Source organism: Electrona antarctica, assembly GCF_951216825.1.
Source record: "Electrona antarctica genome assembly, chromosome: 2".
In the NCBI taxonomy this organism is placed as follows: domain Eukaryota; kingdom Metazoa; phylum Chordata; class Actinopteri; order Myctophiformes; family Myctophidae; genus Electrona; species Electrona antarctica.
In genome coordinates this window covers 62,595,160-62,617,671 of record NC_136807.1, presented here as the reverse complement: position 1 = coordinate 62,617,671, position 22,512 = coordinate 62,595,160, and the positions used below count along the sequence as shown (strand labels likewise).

At 44.7% G+C, this 22,512-nt stretch overlaps 4 protein-coding genes and 1 pseudogene across 5 annotated transcripts in view; 3 read left to right on the top strand and 2 right to left on the bottom strand.

The window, feature by feature from the left end:
• The window catches only part of LOC306943933 (elongation factor Ts, mitochondrial-like), a gene marked incomplete at both ends in the record, with an annotated part of 292,477 nt that overhangs the window by 38,599 nt on the left and 231,366 nt on the right, over positions 1-22,512 (top strand). The window lies entirely within an intron of this gene.
• On the top strand, positions 341-10,092 carry LOC306941531 (mitochondrial import inner membrane translocase subunit Tim10; the record flags this gene model as incomplete). The annotated part of the gene is made up of 2 exons (XM_079527051.1): positions 341-411; positions 9,811-10,092. 2 exons carry the CDS (start codon positions 341-343, stop codon positions 10,004-10,006), a joined length of 267 nt encoding a protein of 88 aa, XP_079383177.1. The 3' UTR covers positions 10,007-10,092.
• LOC306912373 (putative proline--tRNA ligase, mitochondrial) lies at positions 3,108-8,446 on the top strand (annotated as a pseudogene). The gene is made up of 8 exons (XR_013792504.1): positions 3,108-3,204; positions 4,042-4,289; positions 6,213-6,822; positions 6,930-6,987; positions 7,065-7,118; positions 7,228-7,296; positions 7,376-7,546; positions 8,319-8,446. The product of XR_013792504.1 is annotated as a putative proline--tRNA ligase, mitochondrial (transcript).
• LOC306912366 (mitochondrial import inner membrane translocase subunit Tim29-like) lies at positions 6,747-8,825 on the bottom strand (the record flags this gene model as incomplete). The annotated part of the gene is given in 3 exon segments (XM_079488537.1): positions 6,747-6,750; positions 8,311-8,732; positions 8,736-8,825. Coding segments are annotated over 3 exon segments (516 nt in total), but the record flags the coding sequence as incomplete, so codon positions are not given.
• Positions 18,429-21,297, bottom strand: LOC306912355 (5-cytosine rRNA methyltransferase NSUN4-like; the record flags this gene model as incomplete). Its single annotated transcript, XM_079488508.1, has 2 exons — positions 18,429-18,765; positions 20,138-21,297. The coding sequence occupies 2 exons, from the start codon at positions 21,295-21,297 to the stop codon at positions 18,429-18,431; spliced, it is 1,497 nt and encodes a 498-aa protein (XP_079344634.1).

The following is a 22,512-nucleotide window of genomic DNA, read 5'->3' as shown; positions in this document are numbered from 1 at the left end:
TCAGCCTAACTAATAATGCAATTTGTGTATTTATTTTTTGTTTTGCTTTTGGCTTTTGTTAAATAAATGTTGTTCCTTTTACACTTAAATCTGAGTCATCAATTTAGGATTTATTAGTGTTTTTTTCCCCGGGAGGAAGTGTGTGCGTCCTCTGTTGCGGACCGGGTGAAACAAGGCGCACGGCGCACGTGTGTTCTGTGCAGAGAGAGGGTTTGAAGGTTACAGTGAAACGGATCCGTTTCTGGACACAAGCAGCAGCAGAACAGAAGCTGACCCGGTGTCCGTGTTTAGGTGTCGGTTGTTGTTGGGTGTTCACAGACTATAGTGCCAAGAAGACATCATGGATCCCATGAAAGCTCAGCAGCTGGCGGCGGAGTTAGAAGTGGAGATGATGGCTGATATGTATAATAGGTCAAATATCACTTTGTGATTAGTGATAATTTGTGAAAGGTTAGACATCATTTATATGTAATTGATATTCTATTGGGCAGGGTTTGATTGGTTTTGGGGTGGGGGCTAGGAAGAGAGACCCGCACACCACATGTTCCCACACCTACAAAACCCATTCCTGTCCTTGTTTTAAACAGTATTAGTACTAGGCATACACACCGCTTCCCCACCTCACACCGTGGTGTAGTTCTCCAGAACCTCTCCACTTTGACAAGAGAACCTTCACAACCCAAATGCCCCACGCCAGTTAAAATGGCCCTATATAATGCAAGATCCATGAACCAAAAAACTGCCTTTCTTAATACTCTACTCTGATTTTATATTCCTAACCGAAACATGGCTCAACACAGATGAGTCCGCCCCACTTATAGCAGCATGCCCAGCAACCTATTCATTCTTCAGTTCACCTAGATCTGGACGTGGTGGGGGCCTAGTTGCTATATTTAGAAAAGATTTTAACTGCCGCCTAGTAAATACTGACCACTACTCCAGCTTTGAGGTTCAAATCATTAAGTGGATTCAGAAAATCCACTATTAATTGTACCGCCCACCAAAATCCAAGGATTTCATTCCTCAATTTGCAGCATTTATCACAACCATCATGCCCAACTGTGACCAGGCTTTGATTCTGGGCGACACCAATGTTCATGTCTGCTGCCCTCACAAGCCCCTAGCCCACTGGTTCCCAAACTTTTTTATGTCAAGGACCCCCACATTGACACCAATTGGCCCACGGACCCCCATTTGAAAAGATATGCCAGGGACCCCCATGAGAGAAGATTTTTACGGCTCTAGCAGTGATTCTCAACCCGTTAAATTTCAAGGACCCCCAGTTTGACATGCATTAGTCTATACAGATTACAGTCTAGACCCCCATTGAATGTAATTTCTATCTCTATGTAATTTCTATCTCTGGGACCCCCATTTATATTGTAAAATCAATGCTAATTTAACTCTGAGAGTGTACAAATGGAACCAAATGTACCCGTTAGGGTCCATGATTTTTATTAAGGAAGACATGTTCTGGAGTCAGTCGAGTGCGCAGTCTGTTCACACTTTATTGCCCGGAACTATTTAATCCATTACGTTCATGCGCCCAGTCGATTTATAAACACGGACGCCTTTTCCGGACGGACCGGCGGAAGTTCATGATGTTGTGTAGCAGCTAACAATAGCCACACCACTCTAGAATCGATCGACAACAACGGGAGACAAGAATAAATCTATCGAGACTAGCGACTGGACCGCGGAGCGCCGTCTAACACAGGATCTTTTTTCAGAAAAAGACGGGATGATTTAGATCGCGAGTTATGAACGTTTTAAGATTTTCGTTTTCATCAGCTAAACAGAGGAGGGAGTTTTTCGATGACGTCTCACTCTTGCGCGTCACCGAGGAGAGCCCAGGAGGCGCGCCTGGGCTATACAGCCATGCGATCTGTTCTCGTATCAATAAACTTCGTATTTTGGACAATACTTCGTCCTGGGCGACGGGCGTTACTAATAGAAAGGTCCTGGGCGTTCGTAGTGTTAACCCGGCTGCCGAGAACTCTCTCGGAGGGAACAGAAGTGCCTGGTACACAGAGGTATCGCCTGGCTAAAGTAGCCAGTCTGGGGAAATGGTGGCGGTTTACTTTCCACAATGGATCCATTTCCAAGGGAGCATAATTCTCTTTCAAGTAGCTCGCCACTTCACTTCTTGAACTAGTGTCCGAGGGCGTAACGTAATGCCCAAGGAGCAGTCACATTGTGCTACTGTTTGCGTTCTCATCAGGGCCGCCGCCTGGCTCATCTTCCTCGCGCACAGCGACATCATTGCCCTCTTCATCAGCAGCGGCCTCGGCCCCACGGCGTGTAGTTTCAGCTGTCAAATCCTCTACCATTTCATGCAACTTTTCTGTAACTTTAGCTTTTTCTGCTGGCGAAAGAAACAGCAGGCTCTTGTGTCTTTTCTTTAAACTCCAACACTTTCACACTTTCTTCGCCACCCTCCTCTGGCATCAGGTGTTTCTGGAGGAGACTGAACGTAATTGGGTAGGTGTTTGAGACGGAGACATTCTGCTCTGAAGACATGACTGTGGTGGCAATTTTAAGTTTGGATAACACTGGTAGCATCTACTCCATTATTTTCCAGTGGTCATTGGACAGATCAAGCACTCTCGCGTCCACCAGTTTAGTGACTCTGCGGTCTGACAGCACGGCTGTGACTGCCCATCTCAGCTCTACGAGTTGCTCGAACATGTCGTATACTGAATTCCAGCGGGTTTTGCAGGACTGGATCAACTTTTTGTGACTGTGATTGTCCGGGTTGCTCATTCCCATCCCCTCCTGCTTCTTGTTCAGCGCTTCTGATGCAGGACCGCTTTTATTAAAATGCTTAACCAAGCGACCAGCAGCACCAATTACTTTGACCACATGTAAGGCAAAGCCATCGTGAATAGCCAACTGTAACGTGTGCGCGTAACAGGGCACCGAATCCCACTCCACATAAGCCTTGGACATAGCCTTGACGATGTTGGCTGCGTTGTCGTGGACACAAGCTGTGACGTGCCCTGTCAGCCCCCAGTCAGCAACAGCAGTCTTCATAGTTTCTGCCAAATATTGGGAGGTGTGTCGTTCAACAACACATCAGCGTGAAGTTTCCATTCTTGGTCAATGTGATGGTACGTTATGGTGATGTAACTTTCGTGGTCAAAGCTGTCCAGCAGTCTGTTGTGAGAGCAACATGCTCGGCTGTGGACAAGCTTCTCAGCTTAAGTGACATCTCACACTAATAGTAATTAAGCGGTGCGACATAGGTTGTGATTTGTCAAAGTGGTACCGCTGCCTCCAGGGTCCTCCGAATGGAAGAACAACTATTAAGAGAGCTACCTCTATAGTTAAAATAAAATGCTAGTAGACTTGTAACTTAAACAAAAACAGTTTTCAACTGGGAAAGGAAACGTCTCAAGCATGCAAGTAGAACGTTAAAAAAAAAATCACTCCCGGGTGAAGGGAGTGCGGGCGCTCTTCATCATGACATAAATGAGTCACTAAGCCTATAATTTGAGTCAAATGTTTCACATTTTGTTTACCATTGTTTTGGAATTTTTTCTTGAGAAAATTACATTTTTCTAAGGTAACCTCACCTTTTCATTGCCTAATGATAACATCCTACTCTTACCAGCTTGTCAACAATGCCATTTACTGCTTTTTATATATAAATAAAATGATATGATGCATAATTAAGTTCAGCCTTTTGGCCCGGCCCTCCAAAATATTTTCTGTTTCTCATTTGGCCCCTTGGGAAAAATAATTGCCCACCCCTGCTCTACAATATTTCAGTATAGAGGGTATGTGCGTGACATTATCATCATACCAGGAAGTTATGCGGGAACACCTACAGAGTGGCAACAAAATGACTTTTCTGGCCTTGATAGCCCATACATCCAAACAGAAAAGTAAATCTTATTGCATGTTAAACGACATTAAATTCACTTTGCAAAGTCACTTTGCCACTCGATTTGCCACCTCTATCCTAGAGTGTGTGTGCGCCACTAAATCAACATAGTTTTGATTCTGAAATACTTTTATGACAATGTCTTCAAACAACAGAGGTGAGGCTTATTGACCAGGAGATGCAAGGCATCGGTGGCCAGAAGCTAGACATGCCCAGCCTGTGTTCGGCAGAGTTGTGGAAGACCAGTGAACGCTGGGGCCTGATGGGGAAGGAGCTGTTCCGTCTGAAAGATCGCCATAGGGCCGACTACTGCCTTGGCCCCACACATGAGGAGGCAGTGACCATGCTGATGGCTCACCAGAGCACTCTTTCTTACAGACAGCTCCCACTGCTACTCTACCAGGTATCTTAAACTTCTTCAGGGATGGGATTTGGGGGAAATTAAGAGAAAGGGTTGGATTTACTCACAGAAAAATCTGTGAATCTGTGATTTGAACCTGGCTCTACCTGTCTACCAATTCTACATAGCTAGTTTTTAAATTAATGGTACATGTAGAAAAGGCTCTGGTAGTGGAAAAGTACTGAGCCAATTGATCACTATGGCAACCCCAGCCTAGGCTTGATTAGGGGAATTCCATACATACTAAATCCCCCACACCTGTATCTAAATCTCCCCACTCAGTCACTCTCCATGCAGCCACTCACTCACACAGACAGTCATTCCAAACAGAGACTCTCCACTTCACCAGGACTTTTCCTCCTTTCCACTGATGTGTGTGCGTAGATGCACATATGTAAGTTTCCTTGTACTTTGAGTTAGATGTACAGACAGGTGAATTTATGTTTCTTAACCTCATTTGCCAATCCTGTGTTCATTTGATTTCAGTTGGTAGTTGATTGATCCAAGCTGTTATCTATGTTTATGCTGATTGTATATTGATATTGATTGTTATTTCTATCTATGTGTACTGTGATGTTGATATTATTATTATCTTCTGTTTTAGACCACACACACACAATGTTGTGCCCATGTACCTCTACGCTGTGTTACCAGTAAAGTACACTGATTTCAAGTCCTGTGTCCGTGTTCTGATCGACACCCCGTACTGGTGAAATTATCCAAACCACCCACCGTACTCCACTACAGTACAACTATTTGTTTTTGTTAACAAACGTTTCAGGGAGCTGCTGCTGGATATAACATTTTACCTTATGTTATCCCTGAATGTATAAGAAAATAATTATACAGTAATTTGCAACATAATGGGTATTGAGGTATACTGGTATATATTTATATAACACCAGGGTATGTGTGTATATTGTAGTGGGATTTTCAAGATGAGTATACTACACTTCCTTAAAAAGCATAGGAAGCAAGGTTTCCACCTGTTGGTTGCCTGTCAAGATGACCTATTCTTACCCAAGACCCATGTTTGACCATGTGGTGTATTTTCACACCCAACTAACCCAGTTTACTCACTAAACTAGAGAAAATGAACTCTAAAGCAAGCAGCAGACTGTAGTCATCAGATCGAAGAGAAACCGGCAGAGAGATGAAGTGAGATCCCAGAGTTGACCATTTATTTCAGAAGTACAAGTACAACATGAAAGAAAGCTTCCCGCGGCTCCTGAGCAGAAGCTCAGGAGCTCCCAGCACTGACCGTAGCCAGCTAACACTGATGAGTTTTACATTGACAACATGAGACCAAATATACCTTCACATTGAATTCAGAGGTGGAGTCTGAAACTTCACAGAGATTGAAAAAACACATGGTAAACAAGTTGTCTCACAAAAGGTTTCTTGAGACAAAAGAATGCTTAAGTGTCTCCAACACCTGGCCTAGCCTCAAAGGGTATAGAACAAAGCCTAGCCACAGGTACTTCCCTGAGAACTTCTAATGAAGGAAGGCTCCCAGACTAAGCACTTTTGACCAGACAGTGTGGCTCCACTCTCATGAACCATGACATTAGCACAATAACCTAGTAGTCTAATTATTGACAGAATATTGCATATATTGGCTATGGACTATATTTTACGAGACCACAACCATGTTGACTGACCACTGACCACACCTCCAATGTATTCTTGTTCCTTCATTGTGTATAAGAGAGACGCATGTGAACAGCTCTGGAGGCTTGCATACGTGCAAGTTTCCCTGGGCTGGTAAGACCACTCCTTGTAATAAACGTGACATTGTTTCAGTCCACTCTTCCCTCGATTATTTCTTGAAGTCTCTGTTATGAGTATTAATAATCCACCACAATATAGACATGTTGGACAACATTATCTCTTTTGCATTGTGATTTAACTTTTTTTTTTATGCAGATCACCCGCAAATTCAGAGATGAGCTAAAGCCGAGGTTTGGTCTGCTTCGAGGGAGAGAGTTTTACATGAAGGACATGTATTAATTTGACGTCAGTGAAGAAGCTGCCTATCAGACCTCTTTTCATGTCTGAGGCTACGTTGTGTCCAAGTGCAGGCAGATACAGGGAATATTGCCGCTAAACTATCCCATGAGTTCCAGTTGCCAGCAGACATCGGCGAGGACAGACTGTTAGTCTGTGGGACCTGCTCCTTTTCTGCCAATGTAGAAACCTTGTCACCAGGCAGGACTGACTGCCAACAGTGCCACACTAGCACATTGGTGGAGTCCAAGGGTATAGAGGTGGGCCACACCTTTTACCTGGGCACAAAATACTCATGTATTCAATGCCTACTTTAACAGTTCCCAAAACAAGCCTGGCATCACTGAAATGGGCTGTTTTGGTCTTGGAGTTACCTGTATTCTCGTTGCAGCCATTGAGGTGATGTCAACAGAAGAGGAACTCCGCTGGCCAGGACTGTTAGCCCCTTACAGGTCATCTGTGGAAGGGATCCAGGGGGGGACATCCACAGATTCTGTGCCCCCTGAGGAGTCTGCCCCTTTCATAGCAGGTTGGTATACATTTGTTCAGTACCCTATGCTGCACATATAACATTAATCAACACCATTCAGTGCTATTATGTGGACTGTCTGATTAAGGTCTTACATTGTCTTGCAGTATCAGGAAGGGCCATGATCCTAATGGAGAGTCCACCAGCAGGACATGTGGGGCCCCAGTGAGTATTATAATTTAATGACACCTGTCAATATAGGTCAATACCCTCTAACTTTCACTGTTCTATTGAATGTGCAGATTGATGGCTTTTCTGAAGAGGAAGCAGATGATGAGACTTTGTCGGTGGTGGAGGTATCATGTCAATCATTTCATTATAATGAAATAAATATGCCTATTGATTTAGTACATATTGGCAAAGAAGTCAGTGATGTTGTTGTCATAAAATATTTTTTTCTAACAGGAGGAACCAACATATATCTATGCAGGACAGAGCCAGCCTGAGCCGGATGAGAGACAGCCTGCCAATGCAGTCAGTAGCCTATATAACTTACATGCAACCCCAATGCACAATTTCTGCTGCTGTGCTAATTGATCTATGTTTACTGCAGACTGCAGAGACCGTGTGAAACCTCTATGCGAAACATTTAAAAACGCAAATAGAGTTGGGAGAGGTCCAAATTGAAATCGGAAGGAGAAAAAAGATGACGTTGGACCTCAACATTGAAATAGGAAGGAGACAAAGGAGGAAGTTGGACCTCGAAATTGAAATGCTGGAGAAAGCAAGTATGGTCATTTCAATGCACAGTGTAAGCATGACTGAAACTCAATGTATAGTAATCATAATTTCCCCTCTCTCCTAAGGTTCCAACAGCTCCAACTAATGAGAGAGATGACATGCATTTAATAGTATTTTTTATTTAATGTACAATAGGCTAGTTATTCGTCCACTGAAATAGTCTGGGGGATCAATATTATATTTTTACATTTATTATTTTGTTAATTGTTATTTTGTTCAGTTTAATATTGGCTATCTTCTGAATGTGGTTTATCTTTAAGCTATTGTCCTTTTTGCAATGTATTAAGTGTGAGTGTTGTGTATTTTTGGTGTAATTTATTATAGTTGTATATTATTATAGTTTGAGTTAATTTAGTTAGTGGTCATTGTGAAGGATTATACAAACATTAAACCAAAAGGTGCTTTGATGCCAAATATGATACACAAAGAGTAACAGAAATTATTCTTTACTGCAAAGGTTTAACAGAGGAGAACAAATCATCCAAAATAGCTTTGGGCAATTCTTTCCCTGACAACCGTCCCCTCAGGGTTATCAGGATAGTGATGTGAGATGTCATCCCAGTCCCTGTCCTCCGCCACTGTGGGAGCCCTCTCCTTCCTAATCGTTGCAATATTGTGGAGGACAGAGCATGCTACAGTTATGTCACATGCCCTGTCCGGGGTGACTCTGAGGTGGTTGAGACACTGGAATCGGGCCTTCAGCACCCCAAATGTAATTTCGATCCGTGCCCTTGTTTTTTTTTTTGCGTCGGCAGGCTCTTGAACTCCTCCTCGTTTATGTCGCAGTCCTTCATCTTGGCGTCCAGCACCCACCAGCGTCCCGCGAAGCCCACGTCCAACACGCGCCCAGGCAGCTCCCGCCACGGCGGCGCCAGGTCGGCGCAGCCGGCCGCCTCGTACAGACAGACGTCCGGGGCGTGGTCCTTGGAGCGCCACGCCAGCGAGGCCACGCCCAGGCCGAGGTGACGCAGCCGTCCCTCGTTGTGCAGCCGGGTCAGGCTCTGCACGTGGCCGTGGGAGGCGCCGCTGCGCGTCCACGGCGACAGGAGCCCCAGCTGATTGGAGGACTGGAGGAGCGCGCCGCGGAGGGAGTCCTCGTCGGGATTGGTGCGCGCGCAGGCCCAGGCCCCGCCCAGCAGCCCCAGGCAGGTCAGCGCCGTGAGCGGTCGCTACCAGACGCCAACCGCCGCCTCCCTGCACGCCTCCGTGTAGTCAGACACCAGGCTGCGACACCACGCGCCTACTCTGCTGCTTTTAACCCTTTCCCATTGTGATTCAGCGCAATTATTAAAATAATACTTTTACAAAGTGGTGCTTTTCTTCCCCTCCCTCTCAGCTGTTTGAAATCATAACTTTATTGGTAGCGGAAGTGTGTGCGTCCTCTGTTGCGGACCGGGTGAAACAAGGCGCACGGCGCACGTGTGTTCTGTGCAGAGAGAGGGTTTGAAGGTTACAGTGAAACGGATCCGTTTCTGGACACAAGCAGCAGCAGAACAGAAGCTGACCCGGTGTCCGTGTTTAGGTGTCGGTTGTTGTTGGGTGTTCACAGACTATAGTGCCAAGAAGACATCATGGATCAAAGCTCAGCAGCTGGCGGCGGAGTTAGAAGTGGAGATGATGGCTGACATGTATAATAGGTAAATAATGCTTTAAATGCTAAAAGTAGCAAGCCGGCTAATAACCGGTGGCTTAGCCTTACTACCCGTCCATGCATCTTAATAATTCACACGCGCTGCAGTATTTATTCCCCGACTTTAATTTACATTTTGTGCATGTTTTTCGGTTTAAAAAATGAATTGATTATTGGTAAGACAACTGACGTTTTTAGACGGATCTGTATTCTGTGACATGCATGCTATCTAGTTGTTGCAGCAGGCTGATTCAAGCAGGCATATCGTTGACTGACAAAATGTTGCACAATGTATGAATGAGTGGCTTTATTCATATTGCTTGTCTGAACGTTATACAAAAAACATTATTTTAATAACACAACATAGCAAACGGTCTCGCCTCTCTTGCTCTGTTAAGTAAACTAGTCTAGAAATGTTATTGATTGATTATTAACAGTTTGCAGATTTACAGTACATTTCAAGTACAACTCGATACAAAAACTGTTTGCATAAAGCATTACACTTATTTACAATAGGGCCCACCATTTTGAATTCATCAGACTATTATTGTTGCATGCATTCAAAAACTGACTGCATATAATGTATGCCCCCCCCCCCCCCCCCCCATATATTCCAGGATGACCAACGCGTGCCACAGGAAATGCGTTCCCCCGCACTACAAGGAGGCGGAGCTGTCGAAGGGCGAGGCTGTGTGCCTGGACCGCTGCGTGGCCAAGTACCTGGACCTGCACGAGAGGCTGGGCCGCAAGCTGACCGAGCTGTCCGTCCAGGACGAGGAGATGATGAGGAAGTCGGCCGTTGGCAGTGGCTAGAATCTATGAGTCTGAGAGGGGAGAAGAGGAAAGGGGCCATTTTGAGGGGGCAATGGAAAAGGGTTCCTAACATTCTGGATTGTATATAAAAATCACTGGTTCTCAACGGGGGGTGGCGGAGTTAGAAGTGGAGATGATGGCTGATATGTATAATAGGTCGAATATCACTTTGTGATTAGTGATAATTAGTGAAAAGTTAGAGATAATTAATATGTAATTGATGTTCAATTGGGCAGGGTTTGATTGGTTTTGGGGTGGGGGCTAGGAGGAGAGACCCACACACCGCCACTTGCTGGTTCAAGAGTTTTAATTTAGATAAGAGTCATAGCAACGCCTTTTGGCCTTCTTCAGGCATGGGTAGGGGCTAGCAAAGGGTTTAGGGGCAATTATGTAATAGAGGGAGGGTCCTTGATGGGTGTTGGGGTCTTTGTTGTGTAAATGTTGGGGAGCCGAGAATAATTCTATCTTGAATGGTTTTTAAAAAATAATGGATTTTTTTAGGCCCAATTTTATGCCAAGGGTTCAGGGTTAGGCCCAGCAAGTACCCAGAATCGCTCCCCACCTTGCTCCTAGGCATCCAGTGAATATCTGTGTCAGATCTGGTACCCCCCAACCCATTTGTACCCTCAAGAGTTACAGACCTGTAATTAAACAAACACTTTGGAGTGTGGTCCATTTGGATATTTGTGGTCCCTGGACCCGACGTTGAGTAACAGTGTTCTAAATAAGAGAACGGTGGACACTGGGCTACACATCTTTAAGTTATATCATCATGCTGACGTCGAGAGCGAGAGAAACCGTTGCAGCTGCCATGGTGGAAGAAGCCGAGGACATGTTTGGAGAAGGATGTGGTGCATCTGAGGGTTGGGTCAGGTGAGGGTCCGACCTCAGGGATGTCTGGTACAGTTACAACAGTTCTATGTAATTGCATTCACCTGTACCTGAGAGTCCAGGGTTGGGAGCCAGCCACTCAACTCCTCAAGGATGTCATCAACAGACATTCAAAGACCTCTGGGATCGTCTTAAAACCTTGCCTATGCCTACCTGTCGTATTGCCCCCCCTCCCCTCCTCCCCCAAGCAGGTAAAACAAGTCTAGGAACTATTTGGAAAAGCTCTTGAGTTGGAGAGGTGAAGCCGAGCATTGGAGAGACAACCAAATACTGTTCAGCAAAAACGATTTATTTTATACCAGAGACACTAATTCATTTACACTTTCAGTCAGTTCTGTCCTAATTATGACAATGTGTGTCTGACTTTGATTTGTTTTACATGTACGGTAATCAGTTTAAAAATGTATGTCATTCATCTGCTTTGGTTATGATGGACAGAGCGTATGGCATTGGTTGTATAGATATAGACTGCATCATATTTGTGGACCATGTTTGTTGAGTGGCATTGCACTGGTTTTCCTTATCGTCCTTACATTGCCATATAAATGGAATTGTTTAATGTGCATTATTGCAACTGCACAAAATGTGTGTAATAAACTTTAATCTGTGTCATTTTGCTATTTAATGGAACAAGGTGCTTTAGAACAGTTGTTCTCAAAGAAGTCCTTGAAGGGGAACCAGGGGTCATTTGAGGCCAATTCTACAAATGCCTTCTAAATCACTAGTTCTCACACTTTCAAGATTATTACAAAATAGTGGCTTACAATTACAATTTAGGCATTTAGCAGACACTCTTAATCCAGAGCGATTTACATTAAGCAAGAACAAAAAAGCATGGGAATACATCACATGTAAAAAAAATGCATTTATCAAATGAAACATGCATAAGCTAAGAACGTAACTAGAACATATCTATATAATGACACTATACATATAAACTATACATATATGCTATACTATGCTATACATGTCCTATGAAGTGCTATGACTACATACAACGCAATTATTGTTCTGTCTACATGACATGCTATAAGTCTGTTTCAAATGCTATCTAAGTCTAAAAACACGGACATTGCTGTTTCTTGGATAGCACTTTTCTCAGAAAAGTGCTATCTAAGGGGGTAGGGTGCTATGGGCCACGATGGAGTCTGAAAAGGTGGGTTTTCAGACGTGGTTGAGACACTGGAATCGGGCCTTCAGCACCCCAAATGTAATTTCGATCCGTGCCCTTGTTTTTGCATGAGCGTAATTGTAGTGGCGCTCTGTAGGGGTCTGGGGTTCTGGGAATGAGGTCAGGAGGTAGTGTTCACACGGATACCCCTTATCTCCCAGGAGGTAGCCTGGGAATTCACCTGAGAACAAAAATGCAATAGTTATAGTTGGGGCTGCATAAATAGCAGGATAAAACATTGGAAAATAATTGTGTGACTGTACCGAGTTCCAGTCTCTGTCCCAGAGTGCAGGATCTAAAGATCCTGGCGTCATGCGCTGACCCTGGTCACAGTGCCACAACATTGCTGATTAGGAGGTCAGCATCACATATCATCTGAAACCGTCAAATTAAATGTGTTAATTTAATGTAGCCTATATGTAAGCTAATTAATGCATATATTTAACATGAACAATGAGTCATTCTTACTTGTACATTGATGCTGTGGTACCACTTTCGATTAATAAAATCCCCCTCATGGTCACCTGAGGGGCTTTTTATTTTTATATGGGAACAATCTAAGATTGGAGTCATTGGACTAAGAGCTGTTTCACAAAAAGAGGCGTAAGACATCAGGATTTGGTTAAACCTGGCTGCAGCACTGCATTTTGCAAATGGAGACAAACAATATTGTTGAGGGCCCTCCAACATCTGGACATGATGCCACAAATCCTACACTCACTCAGTCCAAACCAAATACTCCCACTCCTGGTTTCCCGGCTCTACCAGCCCTCAAACCTGAAGGATATGGTGCAGGACAGCCGTTCTTCAACAGAGATGACCTGTAAGAGCCAGAGGCTGATGCAGCAGGCTGGTCTCATCCACCCCTCCAGCCCAGGGTGCTACTATTACCTCCCGGCCACTGTCCGCTCCATGGTGAAATTGGTATGTATGTACAGTATAACCGGGGAGCCAGTCACCCAAAATTTGAGAGGACCTGTGATATCATCACATGCTTTTTATTTGTGTCTTGCGCTAGTCCCTCCTATGTACAGGTTTAATGTTTGTTTTTAGTTAAATTTTTGTTTTAAAAACGCCATTGACAATGAAGGGAAAATGTACGTCATATTGTCCATTATGTCATATTGTCTCTTTATTGTTAAGTTGCTTTCCAACACTGCTGCCTACAACCCCCTCAAGGACCACTGGTTGACAACCACCGACATACCAACCCCCCCATGGGAACACACACTTAAACTCTTTCTCGCAGAATGTTTCAAAGCTACTTTTAGCCCTAATGTATCAAAATGTATCGCACCTTCTGTGAGAAAGAGTTTAAGTGTGTGTTCCCATGGGGGGGGATATCAAAATGTATCGAAATGTATCGCACCTTCTGTGAGAGAGTTTAAGTGTGTGTTCCCATGGGGGGGGGGGGGGGGGGGGCTGGCTATGTCAGTGGTTCTCAACCTGTGGTGAGGGGGTTCTAGGTGGTACCCGTGTGGAAAAGTACCTTAAGTAACTACTTACTTACTTACACGCGCACACACGCACGCATGCACGCACACAGAAAAAAAACACATGAAAGCACTAACATTAATTGTACCCACCAGTAATTATAACGTGCATTTATGTAACATGTCACTGCAAAATTGTCGATTAAAAAGAGAGAAGAAAATACTGCAATATAGAATTTCTCTGTTACAAGTAAAAGTCCGGAATTTAACATTTTCATTGATTAAAAGTACAAAGGTATTGGTATCAAAATGTACTTAAGAGTACCAAAAGTAGAAAGTACTCATTATGCAGAATATGTCCCATTTCAACTTTCAAAATGTATACAAATCTTTTGGAAATAGCACTACATCTACAAGTTCACAAGCTTGTAGATCGGCTATTTTCAAATGACCGAAATGTATGGGGTTGAAGTGGTTAGTGTATGTTTTATTTTGTATCAACATCTACAAAGTAACTAGTAACTAAAGTTTTAAAATATTTGTAGTGGAGTAAAAGTACAATATTTGGATCCGAGATATACAGTACAGTAGAAGTAAAAGTATTGGGAATTGGAAATACTCAAGTAAAGTAGGATAACTCAAAATTGTACTCAAGTACAGTATGTAAAGTAAATGCACTTAGTTTCTTTACACCACTGTGTGCAGTAGCATGAGACTATTTCACCATGACAAGGAGACATATTCCTGATTCAGAGCTTCCACAACAACTCTTCACAACAAATATGAAATAAATCGGCTTCTAAATCAGCTATTTTCTCCATTTTAGGTTTTACACACTGTATTGGATAGATATTTAGAATTTGCCCAGGTGATGGGGTCCATTGAGTAGGCCTATACTGCTTAAAGGCAACTAGGACACGGGTCTGCAACCTTTTTCACATGAAGTGCCATGTTTTCTTTTTTGTGATAGTCAGTGTCCATCCATCCATCCATCCTCAACCGCTTATCCGTAGTCGGGTTGTGGGGCCAACAGCTCCACCAGAGTGTACCAGACTTCCCTCTCCAGAGCAACATTAGTAACTTCCTCCTGGGGGATCCCGAGACGTTCCAAGGCCAGTGAGTCGATGTAATCCTTATCATTACATCTAGGTCAGCTGCTTGTGGTCCTAACCCGATGTTCAGATCCTGGAATGTACTTTCTAGGTTGTGCAGTACCCGTGCAGTACTTGGAGGCCAGTCACAGCCTATGACATTACTACTATGATATCGCAGTCTATGACCTCAGTATGATGTCAGTTGACTCCATATTTGGGCATGTCTTTAGTCCACAATGTGGACTTCATACTTGAAGGTGCAACAGTCAAGGTTCAAGGTTGTTGCATACAAAGACGGCATAGTCATACACAATCATTTCACAAATGTTATCGATTATATGGGTTGCACAATTATTCAAAATGTTATGGTACTTTGGTCAATTGTACTTATACTTTGATATTTTGTCTGACTTGATTGTTAATGGGGTGTCTGTCATGTTATAGCACCTACAGAACATGATCGGGCCCAACTCAAGCGGTAGTGAAAAATGTTGGCATGACATTGGACTGGAGAGACAGCAAGTTGACCTGACAGTTGACTCTGAATCCCTTCAGAAGAGTATTTGGTATATACAGCAAGATACTGCACCATCAATGACATGCGGCACTAGGACTTTGACAAGAACGTGTGCAGGAGCACGTCCCATCACTTCGGGTGCTCTGCTCTGGGGTACCTTGGAAAACGTATCTGTGTTATGTTGTCAATTAGGTTAATGATGTACTTTCCGCAAGGTTTATGTTATGTCACAATGCAGTGAGGCTATAACTACTATACTTGGCAAACATGTTCTAACAGACTGCTGATAGATGCAACAAGAGCAGGTGTGGTTCTTTATTGTTGAAAAGTGTATGTAATTGAAATGTGACCCTATAATGACACTTGCACAGCATTATGTAATGGTTTATTTGAGTGAACATTTTGTCAGGTAAAACGCTTGACTGGCACCCAAGAGCATTTTCGTATTTGGCCAAACCAAATAGACAACACTGGCCCCCACTGTAAACAAAATAAATAATAATCTGGTTGCCTTCTATTTGTCACATTCCTATGGGAATGACCAGAAGTCAGGTGGCTTGATTTGCAGTAACATAACACATTTTTTTACAAGGTAAACATAACACAAGATCACCATTTACAAGAGGACTGACTCAACTGAGTCATAGTTCTTGCCAGAGTAGAAATATATTGTTCACAAGATACAGAAAAACTGTCTCTGGGGAGTTGACTCATAAGTCATAACTCTTTACACAATGTATTAATAATTGTTTACAATATCAAATGTTTACCCACAATGTTCACCCATGCACTCTTTATACTTGTGAGAATAAAGTGAACTTGAAGTTGGGGCATTTGTCAAAACAGTCTAAATGCCATGTATCTGTTTTATAATAGCAGTGTACATACCTGTATCAGAGTTCTTACGGCCATGAAAAACCTGAAAGTTATGGGAAATTATAATTTTGTATAAGACTTGGGAAAAGTCTTAAACAAAGGACTGTTAATTAAACCAAATAGGACTATTGATTAAACCAAATATAATTCTCCTCCAGAGCATCCACTCAACCAGAGAATGAACGGGTGAGACATACTGACAAGTCAGTGTTGCGTGTACAGCTCAATGTGGGAAGGTAATTCAAGTCAATTAAAAAATAAAATCAATTCTAAATCAAATGCTGCCATAAGTTGTTTTGTCTCCTACAACCAGAGCTGTATTAAATAATGCCACTCTGACAGTTACAAATCCATTTAATCCATTTTTATAATCTATTGCCATTGCCCATGTTGCCATTTCACAAGAGTATGATGCCAAATGACCAGTGAGAGAAAGACACTGCAAATTAGAATTAGATGATCATCAATAACAATATTGCCAATGTCTACACCAAAACAAAAAACAAGATCAAGAGTATTTTCCCTGTTATGTGTGGGACCCGTCACAGATAGACACCTAGTTTATCATCCAAAACTGGTGTATAATATGAATTAGCCCTGGTCCAGTGCTTACAGCGAGTCTCACTGATGCCCTGCTAGAGTCCCATCCACTGCTCACTAGCAGCTTTTCCCACTGTGTGCGAGGGTTTACAATTCCCCGAAAATAAACAAAACAACCTAACTACTCACCGACACAAAGCCTGCTAGACCTTAGAAGAAATGACTGTCCGGTACATTGCTTTATTAAAATGGCACAAAGTGCATTTTAGAGAGAAGCTGCATGTGGACCCGAGACGCTTCCCAACTTCGAGAATAGACTTTTACCAAGGTCTAGCAGGCTTTGTGTCGGTGAGTAGTTATGTCGTTTTGTTTAATTTCGGGGAATTGTAAACTCCCGCATGCAGTGGGAAAAGCTGCTAGTGAGCAGTGGATGGGAGTCCAGCAGGGCGTCAGTGAGAGAGACTCGCTGTAAGCACTGGACCAGGGCTAGGGGCAGAGCACTGGACCAGGGCTAGGAGCAGAGCACTGGACCAGGGCTAGGGGCAGCTCACTGGACCAGGGCTAGGAGCAGAGCACTGGACCAGGGCTAGGGGCAGAGCAGCTCACTGGACCAGGGCTAGGAGCAGAGCACTGGACCAGGGCTAGGGGCAGCTCACTGGACCAGGGCTAGGGGCAGAGCACTGGACCAGGGCTAGGGGCAGCTCACTGGACCAGGGCTAGGGGCAGAGCACTGGACCAGGGCTAGGGGCAGCTCACTGGACCAGGGCTAGGGGCAGAGCAGCTCACTTGACCAGGGCTAGGGGCAGAGCAGCTCACTGGACCAGGGCTAGATATGAATAGGCCTCAACAGAGCACTTGTTGAAATGTCCATGTTTCATATCATGACTACAGTCTACAGCAGTGTAGTGTTTTTTGTTTTGCCAAACAATATCAGCCCTTTTCTCCCTTCAATATGCAGTACAGAGAAACATAGACTACATGAAGTGAGGTAGGCCCTATGTGGTATTGCTTTAATCTTTTGGAAACAAAAACAATATGCCAATTACTTATTCTATATAGCCTACATGGCAATGCAATAAATATACTGCTTTCTGAAGCCACACATACGAAAACAAGTCTTTTAACTACCACATTTGTCAGTTTTTCCAACATAATTAATTAAATTAATCAAACAAAACAACTCATGTGGTTAGTAAAGTAAAAAGGTCTAGTTGGCTGTTTTTCAAGCATATTGCCCTGTTCTTTGCATTTTCACTGTTGAGCTGTACTGGAAGGTGAATTGTCTCCATCCGAGTTTCATGCAATACAATCAGTATACCTGTAGGTGTCCTACTTGACAATAGGTCAACAACACTATAACCACCGCAATGAAGACAAAATAATCATCATTTAAGTCATGGATTGCAGACATGCGGTAAGCTATCGGCATGGTTGTGCTATGTATATAAATGATAGGAATAGACAGTAAAAAAATAGCCTACAAGCTTGCAATGTGACACGTGAGCTTTTAGAACGGCTCTTTTCAGCACACTGGCACACATAATATTGCTGAGGGTTGCTCCTATAGGCCTGCTGCTAACTGGTGATGCATCTATGATGGTGTTAATCTATGGGAAATAACAGGAATGGAAAATGTGTTACACTACAGAATAGACCTAAAAATCTATATGAGCACAGATATTTACTGTAGAAGTGCCTTTCGTCATGTTAATGTATTGACATCACTGATGTCAAAAATGTAATGTAAATATCACAATCTTATGTGTTAAGGGTACACAGAAGCACCACGAAACAGCCGAGTTCTATTTGCCTCAACCACGGTACCTAGTGGCACACATTATTAGTAGGCTATAGTAGTATAGTAATCAGATGGATGTGTTATTTTTTTGACATTGTTTCTCTAAATGGGATCCAGTCTACTACAGTCATTAAGCTTCCTCAGCTTGCACTTGTAGATGGGCCCAAAGTTGTCTGCTAGGTGTGGAAGGACCGTCTCACCAGCCAGCAACAACTCCATCTGCAGCTGGGGCAGCATGCGTCTCTCCTTGGTTCTATTCCTGTTGAATATATTATTGTCGTCCTCCAAGACTGAATGTCTATCTGTGGTGCAGGGGACATCAACGAGGACCCTGTCAAAGACATCCTTCTCGATTTCACCCCATTTTGTGCCATCCTCGGAGGTGATACGCAGTCTCCCTTTCAGAAGCTCCTTTGAAATGTAGCCGTCGATGACCTTTCTGAGACGTGAGGTCCGAGACACCGACTTATCAAAATTGGTTAAAATACAATAAAAAGGATTTAAACGCCCAACTTTGGTAATGAATTAAAAATGTCATGGCTAGGGCAAGTGCTACAGGCTATTAAAGGCCTATTCATACTCCAGTTTTTGGTGATAAGGTGACCACCGAACAACATGACATCACGCCAGTGATAAACCACTCACCCCAACACATCTGTTTTACTAACCACCAGGTGGTCACCTGGTTTATCATCCAAAACTGGTGTATGATATGAATTAGCCCTGGTCCAGTGCTTACAGCGAGTCTCACTGATGCCCTGCTAGAGTCCCATCCACTGCTCACTAGCAGCTTTTCCCACTGTGTGCGAGGGTTTACAATTCCCCGAAAATAAACAAAACAACCTAACTACTCACCGACACAAAGCCTGCTAGACCTTAGAAGAAATGACTGTCCGGTACATTGCTTTATTAAAATGGCACAAAGTGCATTTTAGAGAGAAGCTGCATGTGGACGCTTCCCAGCTTCGAGAATAGACTTTTACCAAGGTCTAGCAGGCTTTGTGTTGGTGAGTTGTTACGTTGTTTTGTTTAATTTCGGGGAATTGTAAACTCTTGCATGCAGTGGGAAAAGCTGCTAGTGAGCAGTGGATGGGAGTCCAGCAGGGCGTCAGTGAGAGAGACTCGCTGTAAGCACTGGACCAGGGCTAGGGGCAGAGCACTGGACCAGGTCTAGGGGCAGCTCACTGGACCAGGGCTAGGAGCAGAGCACTGGACCAGGGCTAAGGGCAGAGCAGCTCACTGGACCAGGGCTAGGGGCAGAGCACTGGACCAGGAGCAGAGCAGCTCACTGGACCAGGGCTAGGAGCAGAGCACTGGGCTAGGGGCAGAGCACTGGACCAGGGCTAGGGGCAGAGCAGCTCACTGGACCAGGGCTAGGAGCAGAACACTGGACCAGGGCTAGGGGCAGAGCACTGGACCAGGGCTAAGCAGCTCACTGGACCAGGGCTAGGGGCAGAGCAGCTCACTGGACCAGGGCTAGGGCAGAGCAGCTCACTGGACCAGGGCTAGGGCAGAGCAGCTCACTGGACCAGGGCTAGGACAGAGCAGCTCACTGGACCAGGGCTAGGGGCAGAGCAGCTCACTGGACCAGGGCTAGGAGCAGAGCACTGGACCAGGGCTAGGGGCAGAGCACTGGACCAGGGCGAGGGGCAGAGCAGCTCACTGGACCAGGGCTAGGGGCAGAGCAGCTCACTGGACCAGGGCTAGGGCAGAGCAGCTCACTGGACCAGGGCTAGGGCAGAGCAGCTCACTGGACCAGGGCTAGGGGCAGAGCAGCTCACTGGACCAGGGCTAGGGGCAGAGCAGCTCACTGGACCAGCTTCCTCAGTTTGCACATGTATATGGGTCCAAAGTTGTCTGCTAGGTGTGGAAGGACCGTCTCACCCAGGGCCAAGTCAGGGGCAAAGTTAAAAGTGTTGCGGAACAGCCTTGTGAGGGGCAGGAGGTCGAGTACCTGAAGGTGGATGCCGAGGATCTCTCTCGCAAGGTGGATGGCCTGCTCCACCACATACTGGTTCTGAAGCTGGGAGAGGGTGCAGGTGGAGTAGACGATCTCTCCCCCAGGACGCGCCGCCTCGATACCAGCCAGCAACAACTCCATCTGCAGCTGGGGCAGCATGCGTCTCTCCTTGGTTCTATTCCTGTTGAATATATTATTGTCGTCCTCCAAGACTGAATGTCTATCTGTGGTGCAGGGGACATCAACGAGGACCCTGTCAAAGACATCCTTCTCGATTTCACCCCATTTTGTGCCATCCTCGGAGGTGATACGCAGTCTCCCTTTCAGAAGCTCCTTTGGAATGTAGCCGCCGATGACCTTTCTGAGACGTGAGGTCCGAGACACCGACTTATCATTCACACATAGAAACCGTATTTCCTGGGTCTGAAGCAGAGCCAGGGTCTTTCCACCTGGAGCAGCACACAGGTCCAACACGCTGTGACCCTGCTGGACATCCAGCGCCAGGCAAGGCAAGATGGAGGCAGCATCCGTCAGGTAGTAAGACCATAAGCCATACACATCTGGTCTAGCAGGCTTGAATCTTGTGATATCTGCTCTTGGAAACACTAAACACTTGATGTTGGGGCTGAGCCGTGGCGGTGGCAGTTCTTGACCAGTGTACTCCTCCGTCCTGCCCTCTGACCTTGCTCCACCATCCTGGTCTGTGTTTGTGATGAAGTCCCTGCAGCCTTGGGCCTCTAGCTCAGCGACGACAGACTCGTCGGCAGAGAAGGTGTTGAGCAGGGCTCCGTACTTGCGCTCGGAGAGGAAGCCAACGCGGACCGACGGCCATCGTTGTTTTCCCAGCTGGAGGCCATAGGTGGCGTCAAAGTTCTGCAGGGCCAGACTGCTGGCAGGGTACTTGGGTAGACTTCCGGCCCATTTGGCTTTTACACGGTTTCGTCTAGGAGTTAGACAACGTAAATCCTTGATTTTCCTCAGGAGTAATCTCATGTCCATGAGTGCCGACATCTTATAAACATTGTCTCAGGTATGAGAAGAGCAATCTCGTATTAGTAGTCACGCCATGTCACGCCACATCACTGGCTGGCACAGCCTGGCTATTTTTCTCCTGCAGGCAGAGGAAAAATGGAGAGAAAGCACCTTCTTCCTGGGCTTGATCGTGTAACCAATTCTCAGCCTGTGTTATGTCATTGTCAAACCTGGCAAACTCCCACCTTTGAAACTTCTGTTGTGTAGGGCAGGCCTACTCAACGGGCTGGGAAACCCAATGTGTTTAAACATTACATACCCATAAGGGTCCATTTAGTTCCAAACTATCATTTAGCTGGGGACCCCCTGAAACTCTGTCAAGGACCCCTTGGGGTCCCCGGACCCCACTTTGGGAACCACTGTTGTAGAGTATGGCACCTTTTGGCAGCTTGGTGATCATCGTCCAAGTATCCGGGCTGCGTGGTGGAGGGATGTGTATACTTCTGTAGTCCCATCGTGTCCCTAAACACAAACATTAAATGCCATTAACAATAAAGATAATTTAATGTTTGTTTGGACACAGTTTGTTTTACATCACCATTACATCACCTAATCAACATGAGTTAGACTTTAATATATTAGCGCCTCTCACTTCACACAGGTGTGATTTTTTATAGAAGTGACAAAATTACCATGCCCTCTTGACTTATAGCCATCTTCAGGGTCCCCACGGACACATTAATCCTACAATCCACACATGCAGATGTAATCGCATCATGGTTCGTGTGCAATCGTGCACATGAAGTGGAAGAATTAACCCTTTCTATTGCTTTGCCCCACCAGTTATACGAGAAGGTAGTATAAATGTCCCTCTCCCAGGCGGCTCTATATTCTTAGATATATTTGTATTACTATTACTATTTGTATTGCCAATATAAATCTGGGATATATGCCATGAGTTATAGTTATAGTTCTTCCCATGGTTGAATAGTTGGCAACGATGGGAAAGAACGGAATTGCGTGGATACGTAGTGTCACATCTGAAAATAGCGGAACAGGTGTTAAAGGAGAATTCCATGCTAGAAGGCTTTCTTATCTTTCTTTGTAGTTGTTACGTCCCCACCAAAGAGGTCCAGGTGTTTTTTTGTGCAAAAACTCAAACCATAAGCCCTCAATTAATTGCATTGGAGTGAATGGGAATTTAATGGGGCTATGGGGTGTTGTGCTAATTCGCTTATTTCCATCGAAATAAGT